Source organism: Planococcus citri, chromosome 4 (assembly GCF_950023065.1).
Source record: "Planococcus citri chromosome 4, ihPlaCitr1.1, whole genome shotgun sequence".
Taxonomy (NCBI): Eukaryota; Metazoa; Arthropoda; class Insecta; order Hemiptera; family Pseudococcidae; genus Planococcus; species Planococcus citri.
In genome coordinates this window covers 13424605-13441691 of record NC_088680.1, presented here as the reverse complement: position 1 = coordinate 13441691, position 17087 = coordinate 13424605, and the positions used below count along the sequence as shown (strand labels likewise).

Below are 17087 nucleotides of genomic sequence, written 5' to 3'. Positions count from 1 at the left end.
ACCAGACCTTGTTTTGTCTTCTCGCAGGGGGAAGTGGTGCAATATAATTTTTGTTTTCGTTTCGTTTGGTTTATTTTTATATTTTTTCAACCTGGTTGTTTGGATTGGATTGGTGAATTTTCAATTTTCATTAAATTTTTCCATAATTTTCCAGTTTGATCTTCAAACTTTAGAAAAAACAAAATGTCATATGGTCCTCCGTGAGCACTTCCGGTCTCGTTGATAACACTAGCTGTTCTCTCTTGGATAGTTATAGTTCTTCCTTCTTCGTTTTTCCAGTGCAATGAACATTTGTCACTTTCAAGTGAAAGTGAATATGAAGAAGATGGCGGTTTTTAAAGTGATTGGGTACAGTCAGAAAACGTCATGAAAAATTCAAAATTTCACAAATTTTTTCATCTCAAAAAAAGGCTGGTTCTGAGATAATGCTGCACTCTGGTGAAAATCTGACTCCAGAAATGAATTCAACGTCCTAAAAAACCCCTCACGACCCAATTTTCAGCTCGATTAGCGACCAAAAGTTTTTTTACCCAAAAAAAGGCATGAACTAATCCCTTTGCATTTTTTGGATTTTTTTGAATTTCAAAAAAGTCGAGTAAAGGGTGGTTTTTGACTAATTTGAGGTCGCCGAATCAGAATCTGGTGTTCATTTTCGTCTACGGACCCTGCTTCAGTGAGAAATTGCGACTACTTCGTCGAATACTAGTCCGATCGCAAAACAAACGCCATTTTTGGATTCATCATGCTCAAATTAGTCATAAAACGTCATTAAGAATGCAAAATTTGACAACTTTTTTTCAAGTCATTTTTTTATGTCAAAAAAGGCTGTTTTCGAGAGAATGGAGCACTCTGGTGAAAATCTGACGCCGGAAATGAATTCGCCGCACCAAAAAACCCCCCTAACCCAATTTTCAATTCGATTGGGGACTAAAAGTTTTTTTGCCCAAAAAAATGTATGAACTAACCCCTTTGCATTTTTTGAATTTTTTTCATTTTCAAAAAAATCGAGCAAAGGGTCGTTTTTGACTAATTTGAGGGCGCCGAGTCCGAATCTGCTGTCAGACTTGATCGATCGCGTCTTCTTCGTGAAAAACGATCCCTTATCTTGGAATCAAAGAAACCTGCATCAATTTTGACTTCATATTCGAAATCAGCGACCTCAAATTAGTCAGAATCTGACATGAAAAATTCAAAATTCCATAACTTTTTCAAGGTCATTTTGGAGCTCAAGAAAAGACTGTTTCTGAGAGAATGGTACACTTTGGCGAACATCTGACGCCGGAAATGAATTCCCCGTCCCAAAAAACCCCCCTAGCCTGATTTTCAATTCGATTGGGGACTAAAAGTTTTTTTGCGCAAAAAAATGTAGGTATGAATGTACCCTTTTGGATTTTTTTGATTTAAAAAAAAATCTAGCAAAGGGTCGCTTTTGACTAATTCGAGGTCGCTGAATCAGAATCTGTTGTTCATTTTCGTCTACGGACCCTGCTTCAGTGAGAAATTGCGACTATTTCGTCGAATACGAGTCCGATCGCAAAACAAATTTCGTCAAGTCATTTTTGATTTCAAAAAAGGGCTGTTTTTGTGAAATTGGAGCGCTCTGGTGAAAATCTGATGCCGGAAATGAATTCGTCGTACCAAAAAATCCCCCTAGCCCAATTTTCAACTCGATTGGCCACCAAAAGTTTTTTTGCACAAAAAAAAAAAAATGTATGAACCCCTTTGCATTTTATGGATTTTTTTGAATTTCAAAAAAGTCAAGTGAAAGGTGGTTTTCGACTAATTCGAGGTCGCCGAGTCCAAATCTGCTGTCAGATTTGATCCATCGTGTCTTATTCGTGAAAAACGAGCCCTTATCTCGGAATCCAAGAAGCCTGCATAAATTTTGACTTCATATTCGAAATCAGCGACCTCGAATTAGTCAGAAACCGCCATAAAAAATGTGAAATTCCACTACTTTTTTTCAAGTCATTTTTGAGCTCCAAAAAAGACCATATTCGGGAGAAGGGTACACTCCAGTGAAAATCTGACTCCAGAAATGAATCCGCCGTCCCAAAAAAAACCCTATGACCCAATTTTCAGCTCGATTGGCGACCAAAAGTTTTTTTGCCCAAAAAAATGTATGAACGTACCCCTTTGCATTTTTTGGATTTTTTTGAATTTCAAAAAAATCGAGTAAAGGGTCGTTTTTGACTAATTCGAGGTCGCCGAATCAGAATCTGGTGTTCATTTTCGTTTACGGACCCTGCTTCAGTGAGAAATTGCGACTATTTCGTCGAATACGAGTACAATCGCAAAACAAACGCCATTTTTGGATTCAGCGTGCTCAAATTAGTCAGAAAACTTCATTAAAAATGCAAAATTTGACAATTTTTTTTCAAGTCATTTTCTATGTCAAAAAAGGCTGTTTTCGAGAGAATGAAGCACTCTGGTGAAAATCTGACGCCGGAAATGAATTCGCCGTACCGAAAAACCCCCCTAACCCAATTTTCAGCTTGATCCAAGACAAAAAGTTTTTTTACCCAAAAAAATGTATGAACTAACCCCTTTGGATTTTTTGAATTTTTTCATTTTCAAAAAAAACGAGTAAAGGGTCGTTTTCGACTAATTCGAGGTCACTGAGTCCAAATCTGGTGTCAGATTTGATCGATCACCTCTTCTTCGTGAAAAACGGTCGCTTATCTCGCGATATAAACTTCATGCATCAATTTTGACGTTATATTCGAAATCAGCGACCTCGATTTAGTAAGAATCCGTCATAAAAAATTCAAAATTTGACAACTTTTTTTAGGTCATTTTTGAGCTTTAAAAATGCCTGTTTCTGAAAGAATGGTGCACTTTGGCGAAAATCTGACACCTGAAATGAATTCGCCGTCCCAAAAAACCCCCCTACCCCGATTTTCAATTCGATTGGGGACTAAAAGTTTTTTTGCCCAAAAAAATGTATGAACTAACCCCTTTGGATTTTTTGAATTTTTTTCATTTTCAAAAAAATCGAGTAAAGGGTCTTTTTCGACTAATTCAAGGTCGCCGAGTCCGAATCTGGTGTCCATTTTGGTGGCGGGATGCTGCTTCAGTGAGAAATTGCGACTATATCGCCGAATACGAGTCTGATCGCAACACAAACGTCATTTTTAGATTCAGCATGCTCAAATTAGTTAAAAACTTCATTAAAAAATTCATGAGATTTTCAAGTGACATTTTTCTTTCCAGTCTGGTCTCCTGAGGTGATTGACTCACCTATTTGGCTTCTAAAGGCCATCTGGCTTTTCGTTTGGCAGACTAAGGTCATTGATTCGTCTGTCTGGCTTCTCAAGGATGTCCATCTGTGATCTGGTCGTTTATCTGTCTGGTTTCTTTTCTTTGATTTTGTTGATCCATCCGTCTGGCTTCTCAAGACCGTGTAGCTTCCTGAGATCACTGACTCGCCTGCTCGGCTTGTCAGAGTCAGGTCATTGACCCGTTTTTCTAAAGATGTTTATAATTGTAAAAAAAACTAAAAAGCAACAAAAAAAACGAGCCTCAAGAGTAAAAAAAAGCGGGTAGTCGAAAATTTTTTAATAAATAATAATAATGAACAAACGAATAGTTGAACTCGAATTAATAAAATAAAAATTAAAACAAAAATCAAACGAGCAAAAATGAATTTGAAAAAATTTAATGTTGAGAAAAAAAACAAACTTTGAAGTTTGTCCACCACTTCCACCTGCGAAGAGACAAAATAAGATCTGATCGCTACGTCATCGAAATTGCGTATGAACAATATCGTTCTTTTTGTACGAAACAACTTATGCGCAAATTGAATATACGCAAACGAATCGAATTTCGACCGAACGAAATTTTAAATGTAAACAAAACTTCAACTTATCATTTTTTTTCGAAAAATAATTCATTTTAATTCGAATTTGAAACGAATTAATCATTATCGAACGTTACTAATCGATTATTCGCGTTGTTTTTCAGATAAATCGTGTATCCAGACATCGGTATGTGTATTATTTGATACCCGTACATTCTGCAGCGTTTGACTTTCGAACGAAATGCCATATCCATAAATCCATATGTTGTGTATCTTCGACTGAACTGAACCCAACCAGCTGTTGAAATGGTGACCAGACAATTAACGGATGTATTCACGCTGATGCGAAACAATGCCAACCATAATCGCAATATTCTCAGCGAACAGATCATCAGCGACCGGATGGCGTTGGTGGAATCGGGCGAAGGTATGGATATGTCCAGAACAGCTCTGCCACCTTCGTGGATCAATATCTTGGAAGAAGCTCAGTTCCAAATATCTCGTATACAGAAGAAGTTGAACGATTTGTCGACTCAGCAACAAAGCTTTCTGTCGAAACCGACGCTGGATGATTCGACCGAGCAGGAGACTCATATCGAGCATTTGTCGCAGGAGGTTACCAAGGTATGTAAATCATTGTTCGAATTAATAATGTATAGAATTATGATCGGAAAAGAGAGAGTTCATTTCGATGGTGTATTATTTTTGCAGCTTTTCAGCATCACCCAGAAGCTAATACATCAAATCGAAGAACAAAGTATGGATGGTTCTACGCAAGAAAGGAAGCTCTCGAAGAACGTAACCAGTTCGTTATGCACAACACTGCAAAACTTATCGTTTCAGTTTAGAAATTTACAAAGTTCCTATCTCAATAGTAAGTACATATATTGTATGATCTATGTGTTGACGATGGTGAATTGGATTGGAACGAAATATTCTAATTCTAATGTGTTTTTTGAACGTAGAACTCAAATCTAGAGAAGAAAGATCGAACGTATTTTTTCAAGACGACGTTTTCTACGACGATAACGACCCGTTCGAGTCGTTGAACGAAGGCGAACTCAAGGTAGACCGTGAATTCGAACTCGGACCTCGGTTCACCGAACAGCAAAAACAGCAGCTGTTGTTTGAAGAAGATAACGCTCGAATGGCTGCGCAACGTAAACAAGAAGTTAACCAGATTGTCAGCTCGATCGCCGATTTGAATTACATTTTCAAAGATTTAGGCAGAATGGTCGCCGAACAGGTAAAATACATTGACAGAATTAATTTCGCTGGAACTCGACTCGATTCTTAATGAGTTTTGGTCATTTTGCAGGGTACAGTTCTAGATCGTATAGATTATAACATCGAACAAACGCAGACCCAAGTCAGGCACGCGTATCAAGAGCTTGCCAGAGCAGATCGTTACCAGAGAAAGAATCGTAAAATGCAGTGTATCCTTATTCTCGCACCAGCCACCGTTATTTTATTTCTACTACTGATCGCGGTGAAATTCTAAACGTGATGGAAATACAGGGTGCCCAGAAATATCGAACACCCCTAAAAAAGTTTTCTACTAAAATACTTTGGTTGGTCACAGTGAATGATAATAATGATAGCACATGATTGGTTGTTGGACTGGAGAGATGACAGTCCACCAATCATTTATGCATCTATTTCACATTGCCAACCTATATTTTTAATGAAAAACTTTATTTGGGGTGCTCGATATTTCTGGGCACTCTGTGTGTACATCTTGGCCTAAAACATCGATATATTATGTACCTTGCCTCGCATCTTGGTATTATCGATGATCCCCCTCGCGAAACGAACAATTTTAATGACTGAGTCGCGCCCATTATTATGTATTTTTTGTTTTTAGCTTTTTTTTCTCTGTTCGTTGTTCTATTTTTTTGTAATATTTACGAATTATTTTACTACGATCCCTTTATTAATCATATTTATCGCATATTAACGTTACGTTGTATGTTTTTTTTCTCTTTTTTTTTCTTTTTGGTTATTATTCCAATTTGTGATATGTACGTTAAGGGTTCGTTTTTTCGAGTGATTTCTCCCCGTGTTTGTTTTTTTTCTCTCCTTCCCTCTTCTTTACTTAGCTTTATCTTAATTTATTTTGTCATTTTTCATTTTTTTTCTTTCGTTTGTTTTTTTCATGGTTTCTTCGAATTGTTAATCTATTATTAATTTATTATTGTATTCGGATACGTTTTGTAATCATATATTGTATGGCGGCGTCTAAGAGATGCCGAGTTTTTAATTATTGTTATTACGTTAATATTTTAATAAATTATTTGTATTTCAGGGAGTAGATTTAATTAGAGTAATTTTCAAATTTTGCCTCTCCCTCTCCTCATCGTTTTGGGGCTGAAATAATTTAAAATTCGCAATTATTGGGAGGTTTAAAAAATTATATTTGAAACCTCACCTGATATTTGAACTCATTTTAATAACTTTCCCATCATTAAAGTATACTAATTACCTCAAATTCGTAATCAAGGACCTCTAATGAGCTGAAGACCTCATTAAAATACGATAATTACATCAAAATCGTGATCAGCGATCTCAAATTAGTGAGAAATCATCAATTCTGAATAAATTTCATCACGAATTACGGTGAAATAATTAATTTCCAAACTGACGAAAAATAAAATTGAGAAAAAAACGTGAAATCAGAACTTAGAATGGCGATTCCTTCGAGAAATATTCATTATATCGCAAAAATAATCATTCCATTGGATTCCCCGTGTTGAAAACCCCCCATCTAGACCCTTTGTTCGCTTAAATTCGCTGTAATTAGTGTGAAATAATTAATTTCCAAACTTTCTAAAAATTAAATTGAGAAAAAAATGCGAAATTGAAACTCAAAACTGCGATTTCGTCGAGAAATATGCATTATAATGCAAAAATAATCATTCCATTGGATTCCCCATATCGAGAAACCCCCATTTTGACCCTTCGTTCGATTAAATTCGCTTTAATTAACGATTTTAATTAATCGGGTTCGAAAAAATCTGAGGTTTCATAAAATTTCGATTGAAATCTAGATATGCGCGTGGCGCTATCTCTCGGAATATTTCGGAACTACGTCCAGAAAAGTAAATGTTGATGCACTTTTTCGACGTAGTTCCGAAATATTCCGAGAGATAGCGCCACGCGCATATCTAGATTTCAGTCGGAATTTTATGAAACCTCGATTTTTTTTGAACCTGCTTAATTAAAATCGTTAATTAAAGCGAATTTAATCGAACGAGGGGTCAAAATGGGGGTTTCTCGAAACGAGGAATCCAATGGAATGATTATTTTCGCATTTTAATGCATATTTCTCGAAGAAATCGCCATTTTAAGTTCCGGTTTCGCGTTTTTTTCTCAGTTTTATTTTTCGTAAGTTTGCAAATTAATTATTTCCTCGTAATTAAAGCGAAATTAATCCAACGAGAGGTCGAAGTGGGGGTTTCATGGTACGAGGAATTCGATGCGATGGTTATTTTCGTAATTTATCGAATATTTCGATGCAAAAATTCAAATTTTAAGTTCCAGCTCGTTGTTTTGGCACTGGAAATTGATATTTTATCGATAAAATACAGAAATATTGCACATCGATGATAAATGACCTTCGATTAAAGCTTTTTAGCTTCTCGAAGACTGAAATTAAATCAAAATCGACACATTTGAAAACTTTATAATTCATTTATATAAAAATATACAGTGATTTTACACAGTAAAATATTATATAAAAAGTGATGTTAATTTTCTACAAGCGCTATAACAAATCAGCGAGTAAATTCGTCCCGCTCGCTGGAAATAAATTAAATAAATTAACAACGATACAATATAGGTTTTGTATGTTTCGCAAAGCCATTCCGAATATCGAAAAAAAAAATAATAATTTAAAAAAAAATCTGGAAATCAAAAAATAAATGAACCAAGTAGATACACGCTTACATAATAGTACATTTTAAATTATTAAAAACGTAATCTAAAACGATACATACTAAAATACTTTTGGTCAAATACCGATAAATAGTACAAATAATATAAATTTGAACACAAATCTAATACCCCCTCTTCCGATTCCAATGTCCAAATTAAAAATACAAACGTAATACAATTTTTTTTTAAAAAAAGAGAACAAATACTTTATGTAAACATTTTTACACGAGTCATACGTGCCATTACACAACATGATAAGAAGAGAAACAATTCACTTTAACGTGAGGTAAAATTAAATAGTCTTTGTTTTTTTTAAAATAAAATACACGATAATAATTCGTCTTTTTGGATTTTATCAACAGGTAGCGTGACTATTTTTCGATAGTTTCAGCTGTGCTCTGCGAACATAAAAAAGCAAGAAAATTAATTAATACGATAAACAGAAGAAGTAGTTTATTTAGAGTAATCGACTGTTGGGTGGTTGTTGAGCACTAAAATGAACTTTAAATTAAGCATAATAATATGTGAAAAATTCGGGAAGAAAATCGTATTTTTTCAAAAAAGGAATGACCAGGGCGAAAAACTGACACCAGATTCGGACTCAGCGACCTCGAATTAGTCGAAAGCGACCCTTTACTCGATTTTTTTGAAATTCAAAAAAATCCAAAAAATGCAAAGGGGTTAGTCATACATTTTTTTGGGTAAAAAAACTTTTTGTCTCGGATCGAGCTGAAAATTGGGTTAGGGGGGTTTTTCGGTACGGCGAATTCATTTCCGGCGTCAGATTTTCACCAGAGTGCACCATTCTCTCAGAAACACACTTTTTTGAGCTCAAAAATGACCTAAAAAAAGTTGTCAAATTTTGCATTTTTAATGACGTTTCCTGACTAATTTGAGCACGCTGAATCCAAAAATGGCGTTTGTTTTGCGATCGGACTCGTATTCGACGAAATAGCCGCAATTTCTCACTGAAGCAGGGTCCGTAAACGAAAATGAACACCAGATTCTGATTCGGCGACCTCGAATTAGTCGAAAACGACCCTTTGCTCGATTTTTTTGAAATTCAAAAAAATCCAAAAAATCCAAAGGGGTTCATACATTTTTTTGGGCAAAAAAACTTTTAGTCCCCAATCGAATTGAAAATTGGGTTAGGGGGGTTTTTTGGTGCGGCGAATTCATTTCCGGCGTCAGATTTTCACCAGAGTGCACCATTCTCTCAGAAACAGGCTTTTTTGAGCTCAAAAATGACCTAAAAAAAGTTGTCAAATTTTGAATTTTTTATGACGGATTCTTACTAAATCGAGGTCGCTGATTTCGAATATAACGTCAAAACTGATGCAAGATGTTTAGATCGCGAGATAAGCGTCCGTTTTTTAAGAAGCAGAGGTGATCGATCAAATCTGACACCAGATTTGGACTCAGCGACCTCAAATTAGTCGAAAACGACCCTTTACTCGATTTTTTTGAAAATAAAAAAAAATCCAAAAAATCCAAAGGGGTTAGTTCATACATTTTTTTGGGTAAAAAAACTTTTTGTCTCGGATCGAGCTGAAAATTGGGTTAGGGGGGTTTTTTGGGACGGGGAATCCATTTCCGGCGTCAGATTTTCACCAGAGCGCTCCATTCTTTCAGAAACAGCCTTTTTTTGAGCTTAAAAATGACCTAAAAAAAGTTTTGGAATTTTGAATTTTTTATGGCGGATTCTGACTAATTTGAGGTCGCTGATTTCGAATATGACGTCAAAATTGATGCTAACTTTTCTGATTCCGAGATAAGCGCTCGTTTTCCACGAAGAAGAGGAGATCGATCAAATCTGATAGCTGATTCGGACTCAGTGACCTCGAATTAGTCAAAAACGACCCTTTGCTCGATTTTTTTGAAAATCAAAAAAAATCAAAAAATCCAAAGGGTTAGTTCATACATTTTTTTGGGTAAAAAAAGTTTTTGTCTCGGATCGAGCTGAAAATTGGGTTAGGGGGGTTTTTTGGGACGGGGAATCCATTTCCGGCGTCAGATTTTCACCAGAGTGCACCATTCTCTCAGAAACAGGCTTTTTTGAGCTCAAAAATGACCTAAAAAAAGTTGTCAAATTTTGAATTTTTTATGACGGATTCTTACTAAATCGAGGTCGCTGATTTCGAATATAACGTCAAAACTGATGCAAGATGTTTAGATCGCGAGATAAGCGTCCGTTTTTTAAGAAGCAGAGGTGATCGATCAAATCTGACACCAGATTTGGACTCAGCGACCTCAAATTAGTCGAAAACGACCCTTTACTCGATTTTTTTGAAAATAAAAAAAAATCCAAAAAATCCAAAGGGGTTAGTTCATACATTTTTTTGGGTAAAAAAACTTTTTGTCTCGGATCGAGCTGAAAATTGGGTTAGGGGGGTTTTTTGGGACGGGGAATCCATTTCCGGCGTCAGATTTTCACCAGAGCGCTCCATTCTTTCAGAAACAGCCTTTTTTTGAGCTTAAAAATGACCTAAAAAAAGTTTTGGAATTTTGAATTTTTTATGGCGGATTCTGACTAATTTGAGGTCGCTGATTTCGAATATGACGTCAAAATTGATGCTAACTTTTCTGATTCCGAGATAAGCGCTCGTTTTCCACGAAGAAGAGGAGATCGATCAAATCTGATAGCTGATTCGGACTCAGTGACCTCGAATTAGTCAAAAACGACCCTTTGCTCGATTTTTTTGAAAATCAAAAAAAATCAAAAAATCCAAAGGGTTAGTTCATACATTTTTTTGGGTAAAAAAAGTTTTTGTCTCGGATCGAGCTGAAAATTGGGTTAGGGGGGTTTTTTGGGACGGGGAATCCATTTCCGGCGTCAGATTTTCACCAGAGTGCACCATTCTCTCAGAAACAGGCTTTTTTGAGCTCAAAAATGACCTAAAAAAAGTTGTCAAATTTTGAATTTTTTATGACGGATTCTTACTAAATCGAGGTCGCTGATTTCGAATATAACGTCAAAACTGATGCAAGATGTTTAGATCGCGAGATAAGCGTCCGTTTTTTAAGAAGCAGAGGTGATCGATCAAATCTGACACCAGATTTGGACTCAGCGACCTCAAATTAGTCGAAAACGACCCTTTACTCGATTTTTTTGAAAATAAAAAAAAATCCAAAAAATCCAAAGGGGTTAGTTCATACATTTTTTTGGGTAAAAAAACTTTTTGTCTCGGATCGAGCTGAAAATTGGGTTAGGGGGGTTTTTTGGGACGGGGAATCCATTTCCGGCGTCAGATTTTCACCAGAGCGCTCCATTCTTTCAGAAACAGCCTTTTTTTGAGCTCAAAAATGACCTAAAAAAAGTTTTGGAATTTTGAATTTTTTATGGCGGATTCTGACTAATTTGAGGTCGCTGATTTCGAATATGACGTCAAAATTGATGCTGACTTTTCTGATTCCGAGATAAGCGCTCGTTTTCCACGAAGAAGAGGAGATCGATCAAATCTGATAGCTGATTCGGACTCAGTGACCTCAAATTAGTCAAAAACGACCCTTTGCTCGATTTTTTTGAAAATCAAAAAAATCCAAAAAATCCAAAGGGGTTAGTTCATACATTTTTTTGGGCAAAAAAACTTTTAGTCCCCAATCGAATTGAAAATCGGGCTAGGGAGGTTTTTTGGGACGACGAATTCATTTCCGGCGTCAGATTTTCACCAAAGTCCACTGTTCCCTCAGGAATGACGACATTTTTGAGCTCATCAATTAGCTAGAAAAAAGTTGTCCAATTATGAATTTTTAATGACGTTTTCTGACTAATTCGAGGTCTTCGAACTCAAAAATGTCGTTCTTTTCGCGATCGGACTCGTATTTTGCAAAATAGTCGCAATTTCTCATCGGAGCAGCGTCCTACGACACAAATGGGTACCAGATTCGGATTCGGCGACCTCGAATTAATAAACTTCAATTTCTGAGACATCCCAACCACCCTGCTAAGCAACTATCCAAATTATTGAAACAAGAGCCACCCTATAACAGGGAAATTATACTTTAAGAAAACGTTAGCAGTCACTTACCGATTTCAATAGTCGGTTTCACAGAATTTCCAAAGCAGCCGGGATGCGTCCTTTTGACGTGTAACTTGAGCTTATCGGAGCGAGAAAATCGCTCCTCACACAAGTGACACCTGAATGGTTTTTCTCCGGTATGGATGAGAATATGTCTGGTCAAGTGGGATTGCCTTCTAAACACATACTCGCAATATGTGCATTTGTACGTTCTAGCTACCTTTTTGTGCGACTCCATATGCAGATTGTAATTAAACCTGCGTCGATCAAAAACACAAAAAAAAACATATCGAATTACCGAATACCTACTCGAATAAAAGGATTAAACTTCGTATTGCAGCGAGAAGGGGGGAGGACTTACTTATTCGTAAAGGCGTGATTGCATTGTTGGCAATAGTTCTCTTTGCCTTGGCTGACTTTCTTGCAATTGGTTTTGGTCGTCGTCTCATCGGCGGGTTCTTGCTTGACGCTATTCGCAGACTCCAAATTAGAATAGGTGACTTGGGCGAAACTGGCAACGTCGCAATGCGTTTCACTATCGATATCTTCCTCGACGATTTCGACCTCTTGATGATCGGAGCTCTCGTCGATCAAAGGATCGATTTCCATACCATTGGGTAAGATATCCGGATAAGTATCGATTAAAATCTCAGTAACAGCTTCGACATCAACGTCCGACTGTTCCTGCGGGAAAAAAATCACTCATATTAGACGATAATACGGAGGAGAGTAGGCAAGAAACAAATCAAGATACTCACTTTCTGCTTTTGATGACCCATCGAAGCCATATGCCTTTTCAACGCGTCTACACGAGTGAAAGATTTCATACAAATCTCGCATTGAAACGGACGTTCGCCGGTATGGATCCGCATGTGCCTATGTAATTGATTCTTTTTAGCGAACGGTTTGCAGCATTCTTCACATCTAAAAGGCTTTTCGTCGGAGGCCGTTTCTGAAGTGTCGATGAATTCGGGCTCCTGCAGATGCACTGATTCCTCCGGTTCGGACTTTATCTCGGCCAACGCGACTGGAACTATGGAGACGGGTTCGTCGTCTTCCATTTCCACCTCTGCCATGTTCACGACGGAATAATAGCCATCGTGGCCGTTATCTAAGTCAATTTTGGCAGTTTTCTTGAAACGTACGGTGAGGTGTTTCGTCTTATTTGGAGAAGTGCTAGAGCTGGCTGAAGGTGCTCGGATGGACCAGTCGTATGCATCGTCCAGGATCTGAAAAACGAACGAATTTATTAATTAAGAATACCTATGAAGGAAATTTAGCAGAAAATATTGTCGGAAGATATTCGAATTATTAGAAAAAAAGAACATGAGCTGTTGACGTAAGGAAAGGATATCTTACCCTCGGTTTCTTCTCTCGTTTCTCTTTGATAGGCGAAGCGGATTCGTTCTGAGGTGGATCCAGCATTGCTATAGGAGCCATGTGGCATCTGTCTATATGCAATTTTAACTTGTCAGATCTAGAAAAACGCTCGCTGCAGGTATCGCAAGCGAAAGGCTTTTCTCCGGTATGTATCCGCCGATGACGCAGCATATGAGACTGTTGTGTAAAACAAGTTCCGCAAATATCACAACGGTGGGGCCGTCGGGCAGTGGGTATTTTCTACGCAGCGATAATAATAATTATAATTCAATATTACACATTCGATCATCTCCGACACGAGGTCAAAATCGTCATAAAACACCGCTTACTTTATCATCATCGGCGAAACTAGTAAACGAAGATGAATTAACAGCCTTCTTGATACCTCGTAATATGTTTTGATCGACTGACTGAGTATCATCATTTTTTTCAGGTATTCGAACATTATCGATGCTTACGATGCCCATATCTTCCGAATCGTCGGCTTCATTATCGTCAGCATTGGTTTCTAAACAGGTATATTATACGAATCAATGACACCAAGATCGATAACTCGAACAGATCGTAGAGAAACTTACCCGATAGAGTTGCACAATAATAGATTGCGTTACCCCATCCGTTGAACGGTGGATAGAATTTGCCATTGGTCATTTTCACTCCTCGGATCGAATCGCTTTCCGTGTAGTACCATAATCCGATAGCTTTGGGGACGACTTTTTTCAAACCTGATAATGGCAACGAACCGTCAGCTTCGTCCACAGGGAGTACTATGGGCTGAGTCCCCTCATCTTCGCAGATTTTAATTATTTTGTTGTTCATCGCCATGGCCATCGTACAAATGAAATTTACACCGAATGCACTCCGAATTCTACGTTGATACTGATAGAAACGTCATTATAATAACTGGAATTTTCAAGGTCTACCTAGGGTAGAGATAGAGCAAACTAAAAGAAAAAATAATTAAAATTTACGCTATTATCTCGACATTTTTGTTTTTGTAAACTAATGAATTGGATAATCTTGGAATTGGGCTAATTCGAACGCCACATGTCATTTTTAATGTACTGGGCCTGGTTATTTTCGGCGTTCCGGATAATTTAGTACGTAGTTTTGACGGTAGGAGCGCTTAATGACGACTATTTCAGCTCTTTTCAAGTTTTTCCTTTTTTATTGCATTCAGCATTCTTCGTGTTTTCCTTTTCGTTTTTCGTTTTCACTAGAATTTTGAGAAATAATGTTCTCAACATGATTTCAGCACAGTTTCTAATCTTCTACAGGGTGTCCCATAGCGTCAGCGTCACCTCAAATTCAAAGAAGCACAAAATTACACAAAATATTAATAAGAAAAGTGAAAACGAGTGATAGTGTTGAATTTCATTTTCATCTGGAAATTTGATTCGAGCTCAAAAAGAATGCAGAGAATTTAATTTGAAAAACAAAAGGTCAAATCTATTACTAGGGCTACCGTAAAACATCCCTGAGACAGCTGAGACATTCTTTCAACAGTTTCAACTTGATAAATTTTCTGTCAGACAACATCAACTTGTAATTATTCGAAAGTAAGGACATCAAAAATTGCTTACTTTGATAGAATATGAATTATGATGCCAAAAACCACTAATTCTTCTTTGCTCATCTTCGAAATCGAAATAACATCACTCATAGGACACCCTGTAAAATGAAGGAAACACAGATGAATAAAAATCATTATATAGAATCGTAACATCCACATATTTACAATCACCTATCAGTCATTTAAAAAGAAAAACTCGTCTCGTTAAACCTTTCGAGATATATATTCGCCTTAAAATTAATACACACTCTAGCGTAAAATAACAGGAAAAAAAACGTAGAAACAAAGGACGAGGAAATCGCAGAGCAACTTGAAAAAAATGCTCGCACGTTCCTCTCATCGTAAAGCATAATAAGACGTATAAATGTAAAAATAAACAGAGAAAAAAAATCATACATAAGAACTGGCAGTACGTAAATTGAAATTTTATCCTTCGTACGAGCCCCTTTGGAACAGAAAAAAAAAACAATAAACAAAAAAAAAGACGTACATCGAAATAACACCTGTAAAATAATGTGATGTTTTAAAAACACTTCGGCTAACAGAAAAAATACACTATCACAAATAGGTACATTGGTATACGAATTAAAAAAACCAATAAGAAAAAAAACTCCCTCGACATCGCCATTTAAAAAATTAAATAAATTATTGGTACATGAAATGCGACGGTTCCGCGTATCCGTACTGTTCACATTTTTGGTTTCTAGGATTATTAGCGGGCATTTTATTGCAATTTAGGCCCATTTGATTGACAGCTGCGAGCACAGATGGGTTACCAGCTATAGCTGAAAGCAAAGCGACCGCGTTCGAGTCTACCGGAGGCTGGTGTTTATTGGTAGACTTGGTCGATTGCCAGAAAGGATTACGTTGACGTTGGGTTCTCGAGTTGGAGTACCTGGGCGATGCCTCGGAGACGTGTACCGATACGCCTTTGATTACGTGATCTTCGCCGATTAAATGTTGAGCTGTGTCTGGACTGTCGAACGTGACGAATGCGAAAGATCTGAATGGCTTTGGTATGTAAACATCGGTTACTTCGCCGAATTGACTAAAATAAGCCCGTAAATCGTCCACCGTTAAATTCTCGCTGATTCGGCCGACGAATATTTTACACGGGATATGTACGTCTGATCCTTCCTGTACGATGAGGAGAGAGAAAACGAGTTAAATTACCACGTTTATGATACTAATCGAGATCGAGAGAATATTAATTACGTACTTTGGAGTCGGGTATTTTAACATCGCACCAACGTCCCGATATGAAATGTCTCTTCGATAAAACTTTCACTTGGCTGTCGTAATGATCGAATCTGATAAATCCGAATCCTTTCGATCGCCCGGTAACTTGATCGCGTTTTATCTATTCGTAAACATACGTCGTATCATTTGAAAAGTAATTCTGTCTCTAAATTATTGGAAAGATTCTCACCATAGCCATCTTAACGCTACCATACGTTTGAAAATATTCTCTCAATTGTATTTCAGTCAACTGCCAAGGTAAACCTAAGACTATCAGATCAATCGAAGAGTTCGCTTCGAATCGTTTCGTTTTGATTTGAAAATTAGACGGGCTATCGTTGCATTTCCTTTTATTCTCTGTACATAAAACGATAATCAGATCAGATTACGATTCAGTTTCAATCAGAGATCTATTAAGAAGATGAACAAATTACCTTTAGGGAACACACAGTAGTACACCGTTTTACCCCAATATCCATCCGGAGGATAAAGACGTCCTTCGCAGAGCTTAACTCCTCTGTAGTAATTCTCGACAGCGTATTTTAATCCCGAAACGCAGGGAAATTGAGCTGATACCGTAGACAGCAGCAATGTATCATCTTGTTCGACTGGCAGCTCGATCGGTTCTTCGCCGGTATCTTCGCTGACTCGTACATAATTTGAACTCATTGCAATAAAATTAAACTATTATGTCTACGCGATCGTAAATATTTACAACGTCGTTCATTTACACCAGAATTTCCTGTTTTAGAAAAATAATAAATTCCATGATTCGCGATGATAACCGGATAATTTGATTTTTCAACTGATTTATAAACATAACTGGATGGTGGCTTATCAATTACCTACTTAATCAACCTACTTATTTTGAATACGTCGGTTTTGCTATCCAGTTTTTTTCATAACTCTTTACAAGAGAAATGAAAATTTCAAAATTTTCGTCTTTCTTGCTTCGATTTGAAATTCTTCAAGCACTAATGAGCTAGAAAAACAGAGACAACCTCTCTATAACGAATTTTAACGCATTTTTCCCTAAAGTAAACAACATTTTAAGCTATTACTCTAAGAAATCTAATCTTCGTTGTCTTCGATCTTCGAAGCCTATCGAAATTCGAAAACTATTCATCATTCTTCTACCACCTAG

General features: G+C 37.0%; 3 protein-coding genes across 6 annotated transcripts; 1 reads left to right on the top strand and 2 right to left on the bottom strand.

The window, feature by feature from the left end:
- Positions 1-3843: 3843 nt before the first annotated feature.
- Positions 3844-6103, top strand: Syx16 (syntaxin 16). Its single transcript, XM_065361577.1, has 4 exons — positions 3844-4423; positions 4511-4673; positions 4765-5045; positions 5118-6103. The coding sequence occupies exons 1-4, from the start codon at positions 4106-4108 to the stop codon at positions 5298-5300; spliced, it is 945 nt and encodes a 314-aa protein (XP_065217649.1). The 5' UTR covers positions 3844-4105; the 3' UTR covers positions 5301-6103.
- A 1362-nt stretch (positions 6104-7465) lies between these two features.
- Positions 7466-14854, bottom strand: LOC135844981 (zinc finger protein ZFP2-like). Of its 2 annotated transcripts, none has more exons than XM_065363397.1 (8): positions 14715-14854; positions 13710-14432; positions 13461-13639; positions 13111-13371; positions 12510-12980; positions 12113-12435; positions 11761-12008; positions 7466-8130 (listed from the first exon to the last, which is right to left on the bottom strand). In XM_065363397.1, the coding sequence occupies exons 2-8, from the start codon at positions 13960-13962 to the stop codon at positions 8120-8122; spliced, it is 1746 nt and encodes a 581-aa protein (XP_065219469.1). In that variant the 5' UTR covers positions 13963-14432; positions 14715-14854; the 3' UTR covers positions 7466-8119. The 2 variants fall into 2 exon arrangements, with proteins under 2 accessions (XP_065219469.1, XP_065219470.1); XM_065363398.1 differs by having other exon boundaries at positions 12113-12429.
- A 54-nt stretch (positions 14855-14908) lies between these two features.
- On the bottom strand, positions 14909-17044 carry LOC135844983 (TAR DNA-binding protein 43-like). 3 transcript variants are annotated; one of them, XM_065363402.1, is made up of 5 exons: positions 16793-17044; positions 16378-16685; positions 16134-16300; positions 15924-16064; positions 14909-15841 (listed from the first exon to the last, which is right to left on the bottom strand). In XM_065363402.1, the coding sequence occupies exons 2-5, from the start codon at positions 16610-16612 to the stop codon at positions 15350-15352; spliced, it is 1035 nt and encodes a 344-aa protein (XP_065219474.1). In that variant the 5' UTR covers positions 16613-16685; positions 16793-17044; the 3' UTR covers positions 14909-15349. The 3 variants fall into 3 exon arrangements, with proteins under 3 accessions (XP_065219474.1, XP_065219473.1, XP_065219475.1); XM_065363401.1 differs by having other exon boundaries at positions 16806-17044; XM_065363403.1 differs by lacking the exon at positions 16793-17044 and having other exon boundaries at positions 16378-16753.
- Between the last annotated feature and the right edge of the window lie 43 nt (positions 17045-17087).